This window comes from Carassius auratus, unplaced genomic scaffold (assembly GCF_003368295.1).
Source record: "Carassius auratus strain Wakin unplaced genomic scaffold, ASM336829v1 scaf_tig00004858, whole genome shotgun sequence".
NCBI lineage: Eukaryota > Metazoa > Chordata > Actinopteri > Cypriniformes > Cyprinidae > Carassius > Carassius auratus.
In genome coordinates this window covers 399,501-423,821 of record NW_020523620.1, presented here as the reverse complement: position 1 = coordinate 423,821, position 24,321 = coordinate 399,501, and the positions used below count along the sequence as shown (strand labels likewise).

The window sequence follows — 24,321 nt, the reverse complement described above, 5'->3', positions numbered from 1 at the left end:
ATCCATTTTCTTGACGCTTAAAATGGAATTTCTGCACAGGAAAGTGTTTGTATATAAAGTGCAGCAGTGCATAAAGCATCTTATGATGAACAAGATGAATGATTATCAGAGCATGAATCAACCTCTCTTACATTGCCAGCAATTTTCCATGCAGCAGTTTTTCTTACATTCCTGCTTGTGGGAAATGAAAAAATCAAGTATAGAAAAACTACAGTATTTCACAGGATCACATTTATCGCAATGTCTCAATTTCCGTTAGATTTCCTTTTTCTATAGAGAGTTTCATGGCATAAGGCTCAGGCGATTGGCTGAAAATGTGTTTCCATGAGCAAAGAGCAAAATTCAAAACCAGTACTTCTGAAGAGTTTTGTGAGATAGATGGGATTGCTTTAGCAGACTGGAATTTAAAGAGATTATTGGTTCAAACCAAGTCCAAAATAATCACTAACTGTTTGTTTGTTTCAAACCTCTCCATATGTTTGTTATTCTAAAATAAATAAATAATACAAATTTGAATCAGCCAATCAGCCTAAAATTTATATATTTTTTAAAAGAAGTCTCTTTTCCTCACCAACTCTGCATTTATTTGATCAAAAATACAGCAAAAAAACAGTAATATTGCCAAATATTATTATTGTTTAAAATAGCTGTTCCTCTTTCAAGAACTCTAGCTGTGTCGAAGTGCTTTGGGAACGCCTTCTAATTGACCACACTCTGAATCTCATGTGTAATCAGTCCAATGGAAGGGCAAGACGTCATGGGCGGGTGACATCATAGACCAGGAAGCTTAAAGCATGTGCAGTGGAGCCAGCATCAGATTTCTGTCATTTAGCTAAGCACTTTGTATGTGTCAGTCTGAAACTCTGTGTTTGTGAGTCTTATTTAGTGTTCAGCTTCTTCCACTGCGTACACTTTGCTCCCGGAAAGATCACTTCGAGGAGGAAGCCTTCACCAGCCTTCCTCGCTGTGCTGGTCTCAATTCCGCCGAGGCGGAGTGGTGGCTGCATTCGTGGGGTTTGCAGTTGGATCTGATGGAGGGAATGGATATGGGCGGGTCCCAGTCTCTTTCCTCACCCACCAGATCTGCCTTATCTCTGAGTTCGGAAGCCTGTGCTGCAGCTACTTCCTTGGTAGGGCTTGATGCTCTGCCTGTCTTCCTCCAAGGGGGTTGACGTGGAGATTGTCGATGCCCCCTCAATTGCCAGAGAATGAAGAGCTACTGAAGGTGGTTACTCGCACTGTGGCCAAGTTGAATATTGATTGGCCTGCCGAGAAACATGCCGAGCCTCAGCGAAGCAAGCTGGATGAACACTTTCTGTGTTTTTTCCCCAACCTCCAATGGGCCAGGCATTTCTCAGCCCATCTCTTAATCCCTATGTCTGATTATTATGGGAATGTGGCAGGGTTGAGTGAGCGTGGTTACAGGACGATGCACCAGGTTGAACAGACGGTAATTAGCTATATGTCCCCGGGCGCGGCAGCATCCTTAAAGGCTCCAGCACTGCCCTCCAAGCCGCTGTGGGCAAAGGGTGTGCAGCAGAAGGTCAGGCCGGTGCATATCTGCACGCAATGTCTGTGTTACACTTAATTTCTAGCATATCGTTGACTTGATTTCACAGATACGATTTAAACTGAATTGAGCAGGATGATGACATCACTGAATTCAATGATGAACTGCCTTTTTGCATTATTGACATACAAATATTTTCTTCAATTCAATTTTCAAATTCAATCTGTGTTGTTAAAAGCATTATATAAATAAAGGTGACTTGACTTACAGGCGTAGCAGGCAGACCTGCTTAAGGAGCTAAACGAGGGTGAGGAGCTTAACTCTGATAACATCACAGAGTTAAAAAGAACTGCTGATCTCGCTCTCGCACCACCAAGGAGACCACTCGTGCTATTGGCTTGTTTAGTCTGACGTCACGTAGCAGCGCTTCCGTGTCCAAACTCTCTATCAGTTACCACGAGAAAACAACAAAAGGTGCTAATATAAACTCACAATGTGATAGAATACTAGCGAAAAAGTTATAGTCTTAACCTTTAACTCCATACCGAAGTCCCAGATAGGCAGAGAATGATAATTTAAATATAAAAAAATTAATATAAAAATTATTTGTGTTTGGGACGCTGTGAGCAAGGAGACTGTAGTGTATAGCGTAAGTTTGAAAGCGTTTAGCTTAAATTATTAACAGAATAAACAGTGCTAATTAACGGCTGCTGAAGTCGTATTCTCAAGTGAAGCGAGTTGAGGCTTGGACCCGGAAACAGCGCTTCTTACGTCATCACTTAACAACCGAATTGGGCGGTCCATGGCAGCTATGGTGGCATCGGAGAGGCATTTGTGGTTGACCCTATCTGACATAAAGGACACTATCAAGACTACCTTCCTTCTCTAAAGAGAGTTGGGTATTTCCAGGCCCTCTCAGTAGCACCTTCCTATCTTGACTTTGTGTCCAGCCTAGCCAAAGTATTTCTATACCCTCGAGTGGGGGTATATCCCTAAAGTCCCCTCATATGCACCATGGCCTGTCGTACTCCAGGCTTTCTGTCCTTCATTGGATACAGAGCTGCCCTGTGGAGGAGGGCGGACCAATTGCTTGTTTGCTATGGTCCCCCTAAGAGAAGTCTTCCACCAACTAAATGGACACTTAGCTGGATGATAGTGGATGCCATATCCATTGCTTACAAGTCCTTTGATATCCCCACGCCTTTGGGGTTCAAGGCTCACTCAACCCAAGGTATGGTGGCCTCCAAGGCCTTTCTATCAAAAAAAGTGAAAGTGAAGTGACATTCAGCCAAGTATGGTAACCCATACTCAGAATTTGTGCTCTGCATTTAACCCATCCGAAGTGCACACACACAGAGCAGTGAACACACACACACACTGTGAGCACACACCCGGAGCAGTGGGCAGCCATTTATGCTGCGGCGCCCGGGGAGCAGTTGGGGGTTCAGTGCCTTGCTCAAGGGCACCTAAGTCATGGTATTGAAAGTGTGCAAGTGTGTCCATGCAGGACATCTGCGACGCTGCGGGTTGGTCCACGCCCAGTACCTTTGTCAAATTTTATGGTCTAGATATGTGAGCCAGGCAGGGATTTTGAAATTCTGATGGCGTGGGCATTCTCATTCCCAAAGTGCTTCGACGAAGCTCAAGTTCCTGAACAGGAACGTCTCCAGGTTACATATGTAACCATGGTTCCTGAAAGGAACGAGAATATGTGTCTCAGTGCCATACTTCCAGCATCCCTGCCAGCGCTTGCTTCATTCGTAGAAGATGTTGAAAACAGTTATGCTGCACAATATTTTTGTGCAAACTGTGATGCATTTTATTTTTTAGGATTCACAGATGAATAGAAATTTCGAAAGAACAGCATTTATTACAAATAGAAAATGTTTGTAATTTCATAAACATCTGTGCTGTCACTTTTGATCAATTTAATGTGCCCTTGATGAATAAACGTTTAAATTAAACATTTAAAACAAATCTTGCTGATTCCAAATTTTTGAATAGTAGTGATTCACTGCAATAAGATAAAACATGAAATAATTCAATGAAGAAAAATGAATCTGCACACTTTTTCATTTCATTTCCAAAAGATAACAGCTCAACACTTTCAACATTTCATTTGCTCTGTATCCAAAAAAGGATTAATATATGATCTAAGCCATTCTTGGATATGCAGCAAAATATTTTTTTTACTTTTTTGAAAGAAATGATTGCAATGTTTTGTTTAAAATCCTGTTATGCATGATTTTCACGTCAACAACTTAAATTGTTGTGTAGAGGATGCTCTCATTTTATTTGTATTGCCTATATGTACCTGGGGCTGCTGCAGTGTCTTTCTCTGTAGGTCACTCCACTTTCACAGCTTCTCGAGCAGCTGGACCAGCCAGACCAGGGTGACCACTGACCATGAACCTGCTTAGGACCTTCATCACCCTGCTTTACACACTGACCCCGACGACACCACTGCAAAAACACACAGAAACCCACACACATCAGTCGGAGAGCGATAATGTTTTTTACATTTAAAGGGACAGTAGACCGAAAAATAAAAATTCTCTCATCATTCTCTTAACCTGTATGAACATAATAAAATGTAATTTCTTAAATAACATAATTTCTGATCTTTATCTTACTGTATAAGGAATGTAAATCTTCAAAATGACAAAACAAACACATAACACATTATATATATATATATATATAACACATTCAGTTAGTTTAAAGCAGCATATTTAGAAAGATGTATTATTATTATTATTATTATTATTATTATTATTACTACCAGTGGTGGACAGTAACGGAGTAGCTTTACTTCGTTACTATACTTAAGTACATTTTGGTGATGAAATAACAGGAGGATGCAAGATGCAAGTAAACAAAGTTTAATTAATGAAAGTCAGAGTAAAGACACAGATCGGGGACAAACACTCAGGTGGTGGTTGAAGCAGGGACGAGATCCGGTGGTGGTGTGGTGAAGAGCGTGTAGAGAACCCAGGAACCGTGGAAGATCCAGACAACACGAAGAACTGACGAAATCCAGACGACACGAAGAACTGACGAAATCCAGACGGAGAACTGAGCTGGTGAGGCACGAGAACAGGACACACACCAAAGAACAACCACAATGATCTGACAACATGAGAGGGAAATTACAGGCATATGAAGGAGGTGGAATCAACGACAGCTGGTGACGCTAATCAACACAACGAGTAACCACACCCACATAATTACACACACGCAGACACCTCCGTGTGAGACAGCCGATTCATGAACCGTGATAGTACCCCTCCCCCTAGGACCTCTTGGCATTCCCAGACAACCTTACCTGTCGATTGTAATCATCAATAAGGGAGTGATCCAGAATGTCCCTAGCAGGAACCCAACTTCTCTCCTCCGGACCGTAACCCTCCCAGTCCACCAAGTACTAAATTCTGCATCCCCTCCGTCTCGAGTCCAGAATGCGGTTTACGACATATGTGGGTTCCCCATCTACGAATACGCCTACCGGGGCATTCGAAAAAGTGTGAGAATAAAACATAGGCTTGATTTTGGACACATGGAAGGCGGTGTGAATTCTCCTGTATGCCGGAGGGAGTTTGAGTCGGACTGCCACCGAAATAATAATTTTGGTGACAGGAAACCGGCCAATGAATTTGGGAGCTAACTTGTTAGACACAGAGCAGAGAGCAATATTCTTGGTAGAAAGCCACACTTTTTGACCCACGATGTAAACGGGAGGCTTCAACCGGTGACGATCGGCCCTGGCGTTCATGCGCCTCCCTGCTTGGAGTAGAGTCTCACAGGCTCCAGTCCAAGTACGGCGGCACCTCTGGACGAAAGCGTGAGTGGAGGGGACCGCGACTTCGGATTCCAGACTTGGAAACATTGGTGGCTGGTAACCTAAACTACACTTAAATGGCGAGAGGCCCGTGGATGACACTTGCAACGAATTGTGGGCATCCTCCACCATAGAAAGCTGTTGGCTCCAGGATGACGGATTCTTGGCAACCAAGCAGCCCGTCTAGGGGTCGGTTAGATGTCTTACCAGTGGCACAGACTGAGCAAGCCAAAACAAAATCGTGAATGTCGTGAGCCATTAAAGGCCACTAGAATCGTTGCTTAACTAGAAAACTAGTGCGAGTCACTCCTGTATGACAAGCCATGTTGGAGCAATGACCCCATCCAATAATGTCGGACCGTAACCCCTCTGGCACAAACAAACGACTCGGTGGGCAACCAGGCGGAGGCATTACCCCTTCTAAGGCTGTCTTGACCTTCGATTCGACCTCCCATACCAGAGTGGAGATGACAACTTAGGTATTTTATCAGGTAAAATACACCCGGGAGTGACTGGGTCCTCTGAGCTGGGTTTTGGACGGCTGGGGCACGTTAGCCTGTTCACGCGATTCAGACGAGCGTCCACTCTCAGAGTGAGTTCTATCAGTCCGTTCATCGTCTCTGGTAAGTCCATGGTGTAAATCTCCTTATATACGCGGTCAGCCCATGCAGGAACATATTCCACTGCGCTTCCTTGTTCCAACGGCACTCTGCGGCCAGGGTGCGGAATCGAATGGAAAAATCCGCGACCGAGCCTTCTCCCTGTCGCAGTAAGGAGAAGTAATCTGGCCGCCTCCTTACCCACCACTTCATTTCTTCGGAGAGTGCCTGAAACGAGGTGCAGCAGTTGTCCGTTCTCTCATACTGCCGACCCCAAAGCGCTGCTCTTCCTGACAGTAGGGTTAAAACAAATGCAACCTTTGTCTGTTCGCTCTGAAAAGTAGTGGTCAGATCGTTCTGTAATGAAATAACAGGAGAATGCAAGATGCAAGTAAACAAAGTTTAATTAATGAAAGTCAGAGTAAAGACACAGGTCAGGGACAAACACTCAGGAGGTGGTTGAAGCAGGGACGAGATGGTGATCCGGTGGTGGTGTGGTGAAGAGCGTGTAGAGAACCCAGGAACCGTGGAACATCCAGACAACACAAAGAACTGTCGAAATCCAGACGACACGAAGAACTGACGAAATCCAGACGGAGAACTGAGCTGATGAGGCACAAGAACAGGACACACACCGAGGAACAACCACAACGATTTGACAACGTGGGAGGGTAATTACAGGCATATGAAGGAGGTGGAATCAACGACAGCTGGTGACACTAATCAACACAACGAGTAACCACACCCACACCATTACACTCATGCAGACACCTCCGTGTGAGACAGCCGATTCATGAACCGTGACAATTTTTCAAATATCTGTACTTTACTGGAGTCGTTTTATTTTTAGTAACTTTTACTTTTACTTCACTACATTCCAAAGCATAAGATCGTACTTTTAACTTCACTACATTTCATAAAACATATTGTTACTCTCTATAATATAACACGTGCTCCTACATGCAGAAGCGGTCTCTGATTCATCATGAATGAACTGAGTCTTTTCAAAATAAACTTTTCAATCGGATCACAAATCGCACCAAATGATTCATTTACGAATTAGAATTATCCCATTGCAGCTGTTCTAGAGTCGACAACTCACTGATTCAAATGAACCGTTTAGTGCGAGTCTAAGAAGAATCGGGAGATCTTGTGAGCGCACGTACCGCTGATGTTGCTAAAAGTAAGTTATTAATGTCGAAATTTAGGATTAATTATTGTAACTGAAAATCATATTTAAGTCAAAATTGTCAGTTGTTTGGGAACTAAATCCGCTGTAAAGAGTGATCTATTTAAGCCCACTGAAATGCTTGAATGCAGACGATGCAGACACATCAATCAGCGTCTCTGTGTTTTAGGTAAAAAAAATAAAAACACAAAAAAAGGTTTGAGAAGGAAAAAATCATTATGAAAATATAACTATATTTCCCTTAAAATGTTCTTCCTAACTTAGTCCTTATTCTCATGTCATATATAACTGTGATGTTCTGTAAAACAACTAACTTTAAAACACTTTTTCTTACTGGAGAAAATCAAATGGTCAACTCTGCTTTCTCTCAGGAACATCGCAGTGTAAGCTTCACAGTGAACATCACTCTCGTCAACATAGTCCATATCAACAACAAAAATATATCTTGACTCCATATAGTTGTTATTTTGGAAAAAATCCCAGGTGTTTTGAGCAGTAGGATTATAAAAAAATATGTGCTAATATAAAATTATATTAAGTAGTCTATATAAAATTGCAAACATCTATCATTCAGTACTTTTTTACCTAAGTACATAAAAAATTTAGTACTTTTGTACTTTCACTTGAGTAAAATTGAAAAAGGTGTACTTTTACTTTTACTGGAGTAATATTTTATTATATGTATCTGTACTTTTACTCAAGTACTTGATTCGTGTACTTCGTCCACCACTGATTACTACTATATAAATAAAAATAAAACAGATAGAACAGAAAAAGAATAGAAAAAGCTAGTGTTTGAGGTATTTGTAAATGCAACATGCACCGACTATTTCCCCATGAAATGAGAAACTTTTATCAACAGTTTTTTTTTTTTTTTTTTATCAAAATAGAAGTTCAATGGTTTGCTGTTATTTTACAGTTGGAATGCAAAATATACTACTACAAATTTTAATTACGCTTGTTCTTATTATTTAAAATCTTTTTATTTTACAGTGGTATTTTACAATTATTGTCTTATTAAATAATCTTTTTATTGCTATCCAATCACAAAATTTCTTGCCAAATTGTACAGCCCTACAAACAAACACAGCAAATCTGGATTTTTTTTTTTTTTTTTTTTATGCATTTTTAAACTGAAATTGGGGTAACACTTTCTATGAAGCCTGTATTTATAACACATTATAAGGGTATTTTTAAGGCATTATAGTGAATGTATAATGCATTATAAAAAACCTCATATGTTGTATCATCTAATGAATAATCATAACAACAGTTTTAATATATTATAATTACTTATTTGTGGTCATAGCTTTTAAGTGTATGATGATTTATAACACAATGAACACATTGCATCCACTTTTCATAAGTTTCATATCTTTCCATTTTTCTGATGCTACTTAAAGCGGTCAAAGGCCACTTATAAGTAGTAGTAATAATAATCTTAATAGAAAATAAACAATAATCTCTTTCAAACAGCCATAAAATCAGATTGATGTGGAATATGACACATTTGCTTTGAACTATTTGTATTGTAATATTAGTTTGATTATTTTGATGGTACCCCTTAGACAGCTGTTGATAAGTAACTCTGCAACTACATGCCAACTAGAGGTCATTAGAGTATTAGTATATATGCAAAATATATGCTTACACTTTATTTTGATGGTCAACCAACAGATTAACTGACTTTAAGTGTCTTTGCAAGTACATCATCATATTCCTCCATACTAGAAAGAATACTGTGCAGATCTTAAATAATGTCAAGATATGATACAGTCCATTATACTGTAAATGAAGTAGATTTAATAGGAGTTCATTGTGTGTTATAAATAATCATACTCTTAAACTCATAACCACAAATACATAGGCATTAAGATGTATTATAATTGTTGTTTTGATTATTCATGAACTGATATAACATATTATATGTTTTTATTTTTATAATGCATTATGCATTCATTATAATGCCTTAAGAATATCCTTATAATATATTATAAATACGGGCTTCATAGAAAGTGTTACACCAATTTCTTTTAAGAAAAATTGCAATTCTATTTTTTTCACCCCAAAAAGTGCAGCCCTGCATAGAATATTGTGCATAAGTCACACATTATAATGCTCTTTCGTCATCACTAAACTGAACAGATTCAGTCTCTCAAGTTTAATATAAGGACATTTTTTTCACAAATTGTTTAACTGAAGGACATTTGGAAAAGTCTGAAAGAACATGCGAGTGTGACAATAAGTAACTGAATGGCCCAGTTTCACAGATTCATTTTACTTCCCATTAGGCAGCAATTCCATCTAATTCAGCTCTTTGCAAGAGGTTAAAGACTGACTGAGCGATAGTCCCAGTCCAGTGCTCTTCACACCCAGTGTGTAACTGAATCTGAGTCTCTGGCTCATGTCACAGAGCTCATATTTTCTTAAACGGAGATGGGCAGGATTCCTAGAGGAGACTGTCATCATTAGAGCTGCGTAGCATCACGGTTTCTCACTCGGGTCAAACTGTTGTGTCTAATATATCACAAACCATACACATCCAGAGCCGCCTCTCGAGGAACAAGTGTGAAAGACATCCAGACCACCAGCACTGGCCTCTGTATCAGCAGAGAGCTGTTCCTCCCTGACCGGCTCAGGATGGTCTGTAATTGCCCTCATGCCCCAAACCCACTTCAGTAACATACCCAGGAGGTCAGCATGAGCTCATTAAACTCAATCTGCTGTGAAGGGCCAGGATCAGTGGAAAGGCATTCTATGGCATGACAGGAGAGGGAGGAGAGCAAGTACTGTATCTAAAACACTGATCTGTCTGTCTGACAAGATTCAGACCAGCAGTGCAAATTCTTTCAATATTTTTGATGTATCTGGCACCTCCTTCAGTTGTTCAAACAGCAAAAACATCCAGTTTAAAACCGGATCCACGCCACACACTTAAAATCTGATTCAAGTGTTTAGATGAGTTACAGATTGAGGGATCTGAGATGACAGACAGACCCTAAATTAGGTCTAGAAACGTCGCCAGCAGGTCTCGGAACTGCATTCATGTTCATTTTCACTCATTTTCTTGTATAAAAGGACTACACTTTAACATGCTATAAAAAGAGTGTTTATGAAAAACAAAAAACAACAACTTTAAAAAAATCATACATAAGTGCGAACGGAATGTTTCAGAGATTCAGTTGCATGCAATTAATAGTCTACATGTAAATCAAAGTTTTACAATGAATGCAATTTTGACCCACTTAGTGCTTTTTTGACACACTTGAATAGGACTTAAGTACATATATTTATATAATTTCATAATTACTTCTATTGTCTTTGAAATATGGTTAAAGTACTGCTGAATGTGCAGACAGGCATTTACGATAAAGTTAAGTTTATTGAAACTTACAGTATATGTCATGCATTTAAATACATTTGTAATTACACCTTTATAATGATGAAGTTTCAATTTAGTACATTTAAAATATATTAACTTTAAATGTAATATCAAATTACACACTACAGTTAAAATTGTAATTTAAAACATATAATTATAAGTGCTTTACATGTGCTTTAGTATGTTACTCAACACGTTAAAATAAGTTAACTTCTTTAAAGCACAACAAAAAATATTAAAACATTGATTTTAAATGTCCTTTAAATGAAATCTTTAATTTGACATCATTACAACGTGCACTTTTTAAAATTGTGAAACAATCATTTAAGTGTCTCACTTTAAATACACTAACAGTAAGTGGCCTTTGTTTAATCAATATTACAAACCCATTTCAAAAAAAGTTGGGACACTGTACAAATTGTGAGTAAAAAATGAATGGAATAATTTACAAATCTCATAAACTTATATTTTATTCACAATAGAATATAGATAACATATACAATCTTGAAAGTGAGACATTTTGAAATGTCATGCCAAATATTGGCTCATTTTGGATTTCATCAGAGCTGCACATAAAAAGTTGGGACAGGTAGCAATAAGAAGCTGGAAAAGTTAAATGTACATATAAGGAACAGCTGGAGGACCAATTTGCAACTTATTAGGTCAATTAGCAACATGATTGGGTTTAAAAAAAGGCCCCTCAGAGAGGCAGTGTCTCTCAGAAGTCAAGATGGGCAGAGGATCACCAATTCCCCCAATGCTGTGACGAAAAATAGTGGAGCAATATCAGAAAAGAGTTTCTCTGAGAAAAATTACAAAGAGTTTGAAGTTATCATCATCTACAGTGCATAATATCATCCAAAGATTCAGAGAATCTGGAACAATCTCTGTGCGTAAGGGTCAAGGCCGGAAAACCACACTGGATGCCCATGATCTTCAGCTCTTAGACGGCACTGCATCACATACAGGAATGATACTGTAATGGAAATCACAACATGGGCTCAGGAATACTTCCAGAAAACATTGTCAGTGAACACAATCCACCGTGCCATTCACCGTTTCCAGCTAAAACTATAGGTCAAAAAAGAATCCATATCTAAACATGATCCAGAAGCGCAGGCGTTTTCTCTGGGCCAAGGCTCATTTAAAATGGACTGTGGCAAAGTGGAAAACTGTTCTGGTCTGATGAATCAAAGTTTTAAGTTATTTTTGGAAAACTGGGACGCCATGTCATCCGGACTAAAGAGGACAAGGACAACCCAGGTTGTTGTCAGCGCTCCGTTCCTGCATCTCTGATGGTGTGGGGTTACATGAGTGTGTGTGGAATGGGCAGCTTACAGAAGAACTTGCATTTTCCAACATCACAATGCCAGACCACATACTGCATCAATTACAACATTATGGCTGCGTAGAAGAAGGATCCGGGTACTGAAATGTCCAGCCTGCAGTCCAGATCTTTCACCCATAGAAAACATTTGGTGCATCATAAAGAGGAAGATGCGACAAAGAAGACCTAAGACAGTTGAGCAACTAGAAGCCTGTATTAGACAAGAATGGGACAACATTCCTAGTACAAGTGCAGTTTATAAAAATATATATTTTAAAGATTTTTCTGGTGAACATGCACTTTCAATGCAAACTTCTATTTGGCAGAGGTTTCCCTGTTGAACTGAATCTATTCTAGCCTTCAGTACAGTGACAGTGAAATCTCACATTAATCTCCTCTGCTTCTCTTGTGAACAGCAATGTCACATTCTGGATTGTGTTTTCAGGATTCTCAGCATGAATTGTTCACTCATTGTCTGTAAACACTGTTTTAAGACACTAAACATCTGTTAAAAACCCATCTGAAAGAGCAACAAAACCCCTAAAAGCCTTTCTCCCCCGCAGGGTTAATGTCACATGCTGAAGAACCACGAGATGATGGTAATGATTAAACTCCTTCAGTGACAAGAAACAGAGTGTGATGAGATTTCTGTTGAAGATGAGATGCTTCTGAAGACATGAATGCATACTGTGAGCATGACTCACCATCTCTGGACCACAGGCTGAGCCCTCGGCGGCTGGCATGAACTTGGTCTCACATTTTCTTCCGACCCGGTGGCACCACAGGGCTTTACAGATGTCCTGTGTGACACACATTGATATGGATTTATTAAAGAAGTTGTCACTGTGATAAAAGACTAACCAGCAGAGATCGGCCAAGAATTGTGACAGAAGTCTGAGCGATAGCTCTACTGAACAAATGAAGGATTACAGCACACTATGTAAGGGATAGATGTTATAAATGTGCTGTGTGACTGTCCAAAAGCAGCTTTGCACAATAATGCTCTCTGGATATAATAATGACAAGTCTGGTTTGTTTTAGCTTATGTCAAACTCTCTGTTTGTGGTGATTCTGCAACTACGGGACTTGTTTTGTTTAGTTTGTACATTTAAACATTCATATGACAGATTAGAAAATACACTTTTTTTGTGCATTTAATTTAGTTACTTTTTTAAAAGTTTGGTCTTTAAATGCCAGAATTACCTCTATGTTTGGCTTAGCCCTGACCACCATTTTAAACGTCTGTTTTAACACTGATACAGTTATATTAAAGTATAAAAAAAATAAATAAATAAAAAATTCTACAAAATTAAAAAATGAAGAAATTCTTTCAGAAAGAAATTCATACATTACAGGTAATGTATTATAATAATATAATAATTATTATAATAATAATATATAATTATATAATATATTATAATATATTAACTTATAATTATATAATAATTATAAGTAATTATTATCTTATTTTAATTTATTTTTAACATTGTTTCATTAATTGCATCAACATAATGTTATTGAATTGCATATTATGTTTTATATGTGTGTGTGTGTGTGTGTGTGTGTGTGTTCTTGTTTTTGTGACATATCAGGACACAACTCTGTATAATGACATGGGTATAACCTAACTGAGACTTGTTATAGCACTTATATATCATTGTTTTCTTTTGTTGTTTTTGATTGCTTCCACTGTCCTCATTTGTAAGTCGCTTTGGATAAAAGCATCTGCTAAATGAATAAATGTTATGTAATGTAAATATAATAATAAAAATACTAATTTAGAGTGAAATATTACACTAGTTATATGTATTATTTTGTTTTATTTGCAGTTTTAAAATTTGCATTTAGTGGCAACACAATAATAATACTAATAATAATCACCTTAATCTCAAAATTTTAACCGCATATCAAATGATTATCACAGTTAGATTTTCACATACAAATACTGTGAGTGGGAACTAATGGAACTTTTTAGTTAAATCTTTTGTTCATTTCTAATTAATTTTTCATATTTATAATAAGTTGTGGATTTAAAAATGCCACAATTTCCCTATTTTTGGCTTCACCATTGCCACCCTTTTTTTAACATCCTTTTTACTTAAACTTTACTACATTTATAAAAGAAAAAATTAAACAAACAAATAAATAAAAAGAGGTAATGTCTCTGTTACGTATGGTAACCCTCGTTCCCTGAAGGAGGGAAAGGAAACGTCACATCGGTGACCAACAAATTGTGATATCGCATAAATAGACCGCTCTACTTTGAGTGTAAACTAAATGAGCCAATGCACATTGGCATGCGATTATTGCATCCAGCTGCCGCTGATCACAGCCTGATTATAAGTAGGCAGCAGGTGCACTGCATTTTCAGAATTTTCGCTGATGTGCCAAGCCAGAGACCAGGCCTCTCGGCGGTGGTACATGAGCTGTGGCGACTGTACGTGACATCTTCTTTCCCTCCTTGAAGGAACCATGGTTACCATACGTAACTGAGACATTCCATTTCAGTCAGTCACTTCTGACTTCACATCGGATGACCGACGAATTGGGATCCCTACCAAAGGGACCCTTCCAGTGTCCTGTGTAAGCCACCTGCATCCGTAAGGCGCCACAAGCAGGACCTGCTCCTTGTCCTCCCTGACCTTGCACAGTGTCTATGCAAAAAGGCTCACTGGGGGAAACACATACTTGTCCAGTCCCCACGGCCAGCTGTGTGCCAATGTGTCTGTGCCGAGTGTTCCCCCGATCAGGGAGTAGAATTACTGGCCGTGAGAGGTTTCTTGAGAGGGAAACAGGTCTATCTGAGCAGCTCCGAAACGTGTCCAAATCAGCTGGACCAACTGGGGATGGAGTCGCCATTCTCCTGGGAGTGCAGTTCGGGACAGCTCGTCGGCTGCCCGGTTAAGCACCCCAGGAGAATGTGAACAGCATGAAGCACATAGCACATGGAAGAATGAGTCCTTCATGTCGATCGCTACAAACCAATCTTGGGGACGGATGCACCTGAAGATGCACTTCTGCGTGAGTATCTTCAACTGAAGCCTTTGAAGGGCCTGGTTCAAAATATGCAGATCCAAGATTGGTCTCAACCCACTGCATTTCTTGGGTACGATGAAGTGGTGGCTGTAAACCCTGTCCTCATATCGGCTGGAGGAACCGGCTCTATTGCATCTTTCGCCAGCAGGACTGTGATCTCTGCACAAAAGACAGGGGCATCTGCCACTTTCATTGAAGTAAAGTGGACGCCTCTGAACTTGGGAGGGTGCGGGGTGAACTTAATCGCATAGCAGCAGCTGCATTCTGGGGAAGGATGTGCCTGATGGCCTCAGTCTGCTTTGGGGCAGCGGAGAACACACTGCGATTCCGGATAATACATGGGTAATGTGTCCCGGCTCGCTAGATTTTGTACTTTCACACTGCTAGTGATTACCCAGAATATGTGCATGCGTTCACACACAACCTTTGCAAGTATATGCCAACTTATTCTACTAACCCTAAACCTAAAAGTCTACTCTGAGAGTTAGCAGACATGTAGTTGTGAATTAATGAGAGTTAGGAGACATGTATTTGTGAATTAATGAGAATTATTTGACATTACATTTATTCATTTAGCTGAAACTTTTATCCAAAGCGACTTACAATTGCCATATATGTCAGAGGTCGCATGCCTCTGGAGCAACTAGGGGTTAAGTGTCTTGCTTAGGGACACATTGGTGCCTCACAGTGGATTCAAACCTGGGTCTCTCACACCAAAGGTATGCGTCTTATCCACTGCACCAACACCACCCCACAAATGTGTTCCCAGGGAATCGAACCCCCAAACTTGTTCTAGCTTGCTTGCTAACGCAACGCTCTACCAGTTGAGCTACAGGAACACTGTACTTACTTATAGTTCTGCTTGTTTTCTAACAATTAAAAATTATGTTTTCAGTTGATTTGGTTTTTGTAATGTTTTTATAGCAGAGAATCACTTTACTCAAGTGATTGTCCTCAATACTGATGTCATTACTATTGCATCAAACATTTAGAGAACATTTGAGATTATATTTGGTTATCATCACTGATATGAGAAGTGACAGGCCTGCACATCTCTGCTGAATGCTGAGCTCTTTCGCACAGAAATACTTGTAATTTAACATCCTGATATGACAGCAGTTTTATTAAAACTGTGGGGTATTTAAACCAGTTTGTGTGTGTACGGGTTAAATGCAGAGCATGAATTCTGAGTATGGGTCACCATACTTGGCTGAATGTCATGTCACTTTCATTATACCAAAATCCACTTGGAGGTTGCAGTATAGTTTGGAAAAGATTCAGATAATTATTTTCTAGATTTCGAAATCGAAAAAGTAAACGAAAAAGTATCTTACTGAACAATGATTTGTAAAACCTACTTCATGATTCATCAGACATCATAAAAGTGTCTTACTGTCCTGTAAGAGCAGCTCCCATATGTCTACATCTTTAACACAATGCCCGTCTCATTCACTAACTCTATGAGAAGAGCGAGGAGCCGCTGATGTGTCTGTATTACTCACATCTGGATTATTGTATCATATTTTGACAATGGGTGCACAGATGGGAGGAAAAATCAGCTTTTTGCCAGAGTGACCTCGGTCCAGATCCCAGCACAAGTTCTGCAGCTGTGTGTTAAAGCGAGACCTCCTCAAATCTGTTCCTGCTGAGCATGAGGAGAGCGATCACACAGTGCTCATCACAGTCCCGCTGCCAGACAATATCAAGACACTAATTCACAGTGAAAGCAGAGAGAGCTCGGCATCTACAGAAACAGTTCAGTGACATCTGCTGCTCTTCTGAAATGAAGCTCTCTTTGTGCTTTGCTCTTACAGTCTAATGAAAATGTATCTTCAATTTCCACTAGATGTATTATAACAGATTATAAGATAATTAAACACTTTAAAGTGCCACTATTATGCCTTTTCAAATATTACCTTTCATGCAGTGTGTCATGCTTGCAATTGCTTCAACGAGTCGTTAGAAATTTGAATCTTCTTCTGTTAAGGCTCTATGTCACGAAGTAACACATTTTCATAATTTCTGCATACGTTCTACATAGCCAACATGCCTTCCCACACACAGTAATATTTCTGTGTGGTTAACATCATGTCAAGAAGACGCTGTATCCTACACTGTGAGAGTAAATTTGTTTCATCACATCTTTTAATTACCACAAACTTGTTAACATATGACACATACCACTGAAACATCCTACTCCAGTCGTGCTTGCAAATTAATCTCTTATTAATCAGCCAGTTCAACCATTTCATCATCAGACTCCGGCTCAAATTGGCTGTCATTCCATCATGGCAATCACTACGACTCTGGACTTATCACACAGGACTGCGCCATCTGACCAATCACAGCAGTGAGGGCTCACGGAAAGGAGGGGTTTATAGAGACTGATTCTTTGAACTGCTTCACATGAGTCATGTACGAATAATTTAGAAACTAAGTCAAATAAAATCAATTTTTTTTAAGAAAACTAACGTTTTTTTGACCTTGCATGCATATAAACCTGTTTTAAGAGACTCATAAAACAATATTGCAAAATTTCACAATCGGGGCACTTTAATATCCAAATGTTGCAGTAATTAAAAACCCTTTTCCCACTAAGTAAAATGTTTTGTTGAGAAAGGGACAAATTATCTTTCTGAAAAACTACTTTTTATAATCATTATGTGAAAAGAAAATGTATATACTCTACTTTGAATTTGTTCATGACAGGGTGGACATATTTCGTGGTTTACTCCAAAATTGTCTGCTTGCAGTTATTTTATAAAAAGTGCAGGAGCTTGACCAGTATGCATTTCTAACAGCCTATAGCCTCATTAATACAACAAATATGAATTTTAATAGAAAATCTCATATATTTATTTTGTAAATTGTGAAGTCTTAAAAAGCACTTTATAGTGATATTGACCCATTTACAATTTTTCTTCAAAAAAAAAAAAAAAAAAAAAATGTTTCAAAACTAAACGTATCATTATTTAATTTTCATTTGTTACTGCTAACTGTTTCTTGGTCAAAGCCATTTATTTACTTATACACTGTGGTTGGGGTTTGTAAAATTGTCTTTTCTGCTCACCAAGTCTGCAATTACTTAAAAAATACAGTAAAGGTTCGAAAAATTATTACACTTTAAAATAGCTGTTTTCTATATGAATATCTTTTAAACTATAACTTATTGCTGTGATCAAAGCTGAATTTTCAGCATCATTCCTCCAGTCTTCAGTGTCACATGATCTTCAGAAATCATTCTAATATGATGATTTGCTGATCAAGAAACAGTTGCGATCATTATCAATCTTGAAAACATCTCTGTTGCACAATATTTTTGTAGAAACTGATTGTCACGTTTTACGCTGACGGAAGGAACACATAGAAGAGGATAAGCAAAATAGTCTTCATTAATCCAACACATGGGAAAATCCAACAAAGCAAACAGGAGGAAGGACAACACCCATACTGACTTGTAACTGGCAGACCCAACAAACAAGAACTGAAAGGACTATGGTTTTTTAAAGGCAGTATAATGAGGAACAGACAGGTGTGGGGAATCAACTAATAACCAGACTAAAAAAGGACAGGAAACAGACCAAGTAAGACAAAACAGGAACTGAAACACATGACAAAACAGCCCAGCTAGAAATTTTTCATGTTCTGGGAATTTTTTCAGTGGCAAGTTTTATTTAAGTTCCCAGAATGTTCTTTTAAAAGGTAGGATAACATTCTCTAAAAACATTCTAAAAATGTATATTGATAACATTGTTAGAACATTATCTTCTAACATTCTTATAAAGCTTCCCATTACACTATATGGGGCTCAGAAGTCAAATGTTGGTTGAAAGTGAAAACCCAACCTTTGTTTGATGTCAAACTCCATCGTAAATAACTCCAAAAACAGTATTACCAATTTAACTTATTATAAACAAGACTGACTTTATGTCTTTCATAAATGTAAAAGAATTATATAGAGATCAACAGAGGCACTGATGGTTTATTGAAAATAATAGTTTATTTTGACGTCACCATTATGGTGATCAGTACTTATGCAGTATGAATCTTTTCAAAGTTACTTTTTGTTTAACTGTTGTAACTATATTTGTTATGATGAAAACAGTGAGCATTGAAAAAAATCATCAAGTGATGTGGGTTACTTGCTGAGATAAAAAATTCATCATGTAACGATCTGATCAACTGGTTTTATCTGGAGCCTAGTCTATGCTATTATTTTTCTGTTAGTGACTATAGCAAATGTGTTGCAACGCATAGGATCCTGCAGATTTATATAATATATATTTTTGTCTATTCTTTTTAAGTTACTTTGTTCATGAACCTCTTTGCAACACAGAATGCTTAGACACACAGATACCTCAATAATTAGTGTATGAATCTGAACAATGGTGACATGCTTCAGGCTGCAATGCATTCTGGGTGCCATTGATGTATGTTTTGTATGACGTACCCAAAATACATTGCTCCATGAAGCATGTCACCATTGTTGAGAGTCATACACTGAATCTTGATGTTTGTGTGACAAAAAAAAAAAAAAAAAAAATCAAATTCTTGAAATTATATGCTTTCTATTCAGCTGGCTCTCAGGCTGTTGACCCATTGAGTCAATTTAATAAATAATACGCAACTAAGGCCATACATAAGGTTGGGTGAAACAATGTAACCGGAGCTCATATTTGGTGAGGTCTTATACATCAGCAAGCAATCAGCGTCATGCACATGTCCTCCTGCTGTTTTTGCCATAATAAAGATTACAGCAGCTAAAAAACAACACTGACAAGTCACGTATCAAATTGCACAACTAAAGCCAACACTTACCACCATTATGGTGACATCAAATCAAACTATTACTTTGAAACAGACATCAACATCTAAACCTCTGCTTAAATCTTAATTAGAATGTTAGGGGATAATGTTCTAATGATGTTATTAATAAACATTTTTAGAATGTTTTTAGAAAACGTTATCCTATCTTTTGAGAGAATGTTCTGGGAACAAAAATAAAACTACCCACTGAAAACATTGTTAGCACAATGGTAATGTTCTTAGAATCTTAGAATGTTCTTAGAATAGATCTGGGAGGTCCAATCTTGACACTGATGCATTTTATTTTTCTTTGACAAATAAAACATTCAAAATAACATCTTTTATTTAAAATATAAATCCTTTGTAAAAACATTTTAAATGTCTTTACTTTCACTTTTTGATCAATTGAATGCATACTTTTTAAGTAACTTTTTTCCGTTGTAAAAAAGTTTTAAACTAAAGTAAATTAAATTTTAAATCCTTCTGAAAAAATATTATTATATTGACATATAGGTCGGTAAAATATGTTATAAAATATGTTATACTTATCATTCATCTTGATTTATGTCCATCAGTGTCATCAGTGCCCATGACCTCGTCTCATTTCTTTGTGAAGTAGAGATCAGGACAATAGGAGCACAGTGAAAACAGCTTCCCACTGGCGTCTCTCCAAAGTATATTTAGCTCTGCATCTGCTTTACGAGAGCGAGCAGGACTGAAGAAAGATTGGCCAGAGCCACACTCTATCAGATTTCTCTGCAGAGAGCTCCAATTTTACATGTATAGACTACGCAGTGGGAAAATGATTTTAGCAAAACTCTATTGAGTTCAGACCTGAATTGCTGCATCATAGAATAACTTTACAGCTGATTTGAACAACAGAGAAATAAAGACAGTACTCTCCTGATGTTATGAGCAATCCGATGTGAATATAGCAGCACACATCAAGGCATTTGTGCATCAGACTCTCTGGATGCAGGTCACACGTTCACCTGGGTGGGTCACATTTTGGTTTGGGGGGTAGATCTCACTATTGACTAACTGCTTATTAGTAGAATATTACTATCAAATTGGCTTATTATTAATTCTTATAAATAACATATTTGAAAGTCTTATTCTGCATGACAATATTTTGGATCCCTTAATGCTTAGACCAAAAAAAAAAAAAAAAAAGAGGTCCATAATCTCTTATAACAAGCCGCGTTTCCATCCAAAGTTGCAAATTTAAATTATGCGCAAAATTGGAATATCGCACAAAACATTTGTGAACAAGCACCGTTTCCATCCAACAAGTCAAAGAGAACAAAATCGTCACTTCCTGATAAATTGGCACTATACATCACTAAGAAAAGTAGGAGAACCTCAGAATGAGCAGACAAAATACAGTGAATGTGGTTATTGCTTTCGGAGGTGGATGCTGCTGTCTGGGAACGCAGTCATTTAAAATTTGGTTAAAATCATGGATTCCTAATATAATGACTAGATTTGCATGGAATATTTCACAGAGCAACATGATGATGGCAGCGGCTTCTCTCTCTCCCGTCAGAACGGTGTTTTCATGTGTTTTGTCTTGTGAGTCGCAGTGTTTTTGTACGTTACTGCGTCTACCTCTCTTTAAGCACACATACAGTCGTGAGTTTCTGCACGATGTCGGCCAATTTCTTTTTTCTTTTTTTTTTAAGTTAAACTCTGCTCTGGGGCCTTCACCATCACCGACCACCACTGCTGCATCTCGCCCACAGTGGAGGCGCCACAAGCGGCATGATAGGAAGCAGAAGAGGGCTAAGTGCAGAGGTATCCGGGCTAGGCTAATGGCTAACCTTAACAAGTCAGCTATCGTACTGGCTAATGTACGATCTTTGGACAATAAACTGGACTACATACGATTCCTACGCTCAACTCAGAGGACTGTAAAAGACTGTTTTGTTTTTGTGTTCATGGAAACATGGTTCACCAACAGCGTTCCAGACTGTGCTTTCGAATCTTGAAACATGATTTTTGAATCGTGAATCAGATCAGATCTCGGACAGTAATCGATTTAAAACTCTAAGAATCTAATGAATCACGATTTCTATAGCGATTGAATGAATTCAGAATATATACACATTAAATTTCTACACCCAAAAAAAATTATGGAGACCATGAACAGTATTCGTGCCTCATCTCTCCTTCACGTGCTCCACTATTACCGCCCGAGACTGTCACAGGATTGCGCTGGTGGTCCGTTTTGTGTGATCTCTCCTCAGCATGCGTGGCCAGTATTACTAAAGTGAAGTAGCTTTACTTTTCTGTAGTTTATTTGCTCTCTGCATCTGTCTGACGTCATTACCTGAGCAGTCGAAAGCTGCGTATTTATTACAAAAATAATAAATATTTATAGAACCTCACAAAGGTTAAGGTCTTTGATCAACCCACTGCACTGCAGATGTCCTGCATGGAGACACCTGCTAAGAAAGCTTTTTAGGCCACCACACTCCTAGTGGAGTTAGCCTTGACCCCCAAGGGTGAGGGGAGATCAGAGGACTCAAGGTTTTAGGATAGCCTTCTGATCAACCGCTTAGCATAAGCTTCTTCTGGCCAGAGGCCTCAGCCTTAGCGCACCACAGAGGATACATGCAATCAGAGGGTGTCTGCCCACTGAATGGCCATCAAGAGGGGCGCAGTAGGCCACAATGGCCCCCATGTAGACCTTCAGGGTGGATTGGGTCAACCCTGTGGAGAGAATGGCCTGCAGGAACTCTAGAACTGTACCAACCAGCCAATTAACTTGGTCGAGCTGGCTGTCTCCACACCAGGAGGTGAAAGGTTTCCACCTCAAGGTGAACAGTTTCCTCATGGAGGGAGCTCTTGATTTGAGGATGGTCTCAGCAACCTTGGTTGAGACACCAGAAACTATGTACCAATAGCCTCTTAGGTCTGGGTGAAAGTGTTTTAATGCTCGAAGCATGGCCAGCATCTCCAGGAAGTTTATATGTCTCCACAGACCACGGGCAGGGTGGCCACTTATCACCGCACCCCAGCCGATGAGGGACATGTCCGTCGCTAGCGTTACGAGGCGACAAGGAGTTCCCAGAGCCTCCTCAGAGCATGGCTGGTGAGAGTGGAGAAGAACAATCACCCCCTTATTTTTTCAAGGAGCCAACTGCGCGAGCTACACTCCTCATTGCTGCTTGTTATAATATCAAAAAAAAAAAAAAAAAAAAAAAAAAAAACACAGCCTGAACGCTGCCTGCTTTAGCCCAAAAAACTGGAAAAGCTGAACGGAGTAGCTGGTTACTGGTGTTCGGTGCACATGAGAGCGAGAGAGAGAGAGAGCCGCGTATCACGGACACCAAAACTGAACCAAGCTCTCTTCTGCGAAGAGAAAGGTGCCTAAAAACACTTGAACATCAAATTTGCTTATTTTTGCTCTTGTGCCGACAAATACATACAAAACATGTCAAAATATCCACCTTGGAAATTATGCTCGAAAAAAACTGTCAGTTATTTCTTAAGTGAAAGTAAACAGCTGAGGGAAAAAATGGGATGTGTATTATATTGGATGCGTTCATCGTCTCTTAAAGTGACCGCGCCTAATTTAGCTACTGGCTGCTGTAATGTTAATCCAAGTAAATCACTCACTGCTCTTGACTGAATTACTTTGTAGTTTTAACAGTAAACCCAAAAATTATTCAGACACCAGGTATAATTTTTGATATATATAGCAAAACTGTAATAATGTGAGAAATGTTTAAGGTGTCTGAATAAATGTAGGTTTGATTGTATATTTCATTTTTACATTGAAGACTATCCAGTGCTATTTTACATTTAATTATTTGGTTTCTGTACCTTGACACCTACAAACTTGAAAAAAACTTAAACATTGGTGTGAAACAGGCGTAATGTTGTTTGCACCTTGTGCAATGTGGAATTAGTTTACAGCTTTTTCAAGCACTTTGTGATGCATTTTGGAAGCAGGAGATGAGCCCCTTTTCTAATGCACCACCTAGCTTGATAAACCCCTTCTCAAAGACTTACTGTTTGTCAATTTTATTTGGGTAACACATATTCTGAATGCCTTCGAACAGTAGAGAATCCTTAAAAAAAAAAAAAAAAAACATCTTACCGACCCCAAATCTTTGAATGTTAGTTCATGCTTGAAAGCCGGTGTGCAAATTACAACCAGTCTTCTTAACTTGCTTAATCAGAAGATCCACGCTTGGTTGAGCAGTATGCTTTGCTGGTGAGCAGGTATTGTTAAGTGTGGGAAATTTGTGCTGTCTAATGCTGCCTTCAAGAGCTTTGAGGAAGTTCAGATTTGTAAGTCTGGAAGTCATAACTAAGTGCATTCTTTTGATTTTGGTCAAAATGGCATGTACTGTATGTGTTGTGGGAAATTTATAAAGTTTCCTCACTTTCCTCTCTTTTCGCTTCCTGACAAAGAACAGAAAGCTCGACACCAAAAGATGAAAGCAAAATGATGTGTGCAATCTTTTACTGGCATTTTAAAAAAAGCAAAAACATTCTAGTGATGTAGTTTTGCAGTGTAAACGATCACCTCATTAACTGGCTAAATGAGCAGCGTTTCCTGCCGAACCTAAACAGCTCATCTTCTACAGTACAAAAAACGTTCAGTCATGTGTTGCTGTTCATGT

At 38.7% G+C, this 24,321-nt stretch overlaps 1 protein-coding gene across 1 annotated transcript in view; it reads right to left on the bottom strand.

Moving 5' to 3' along the window:
* Window positions 1-24,321, bottom strand: part of LOC113070621 (A disintegrin and metalloproteinase with thrombospondin motifs 16-like) — a 117,536-nt gene that overhangs the window by 52,142 nt on the left and 41,073 nt on the right. Inside the window, exons 11-12 of the mRNA XM_026244023.1 lie at window positions 12,550-12,645; window positions 3,825-3,973 (exon numbers count right to left, since the gene is read on the bottom strand). Of these exons, the coding sequence (XP_026099808.1) occupies window positions 3,825-3,973; window positions 12,550-12,645 (245 nt within the window). The remainder of the gene's footprint in view (window positions 1-3,824; window positions 3,974-12,549; window positions 12,646-24,321) is intronic.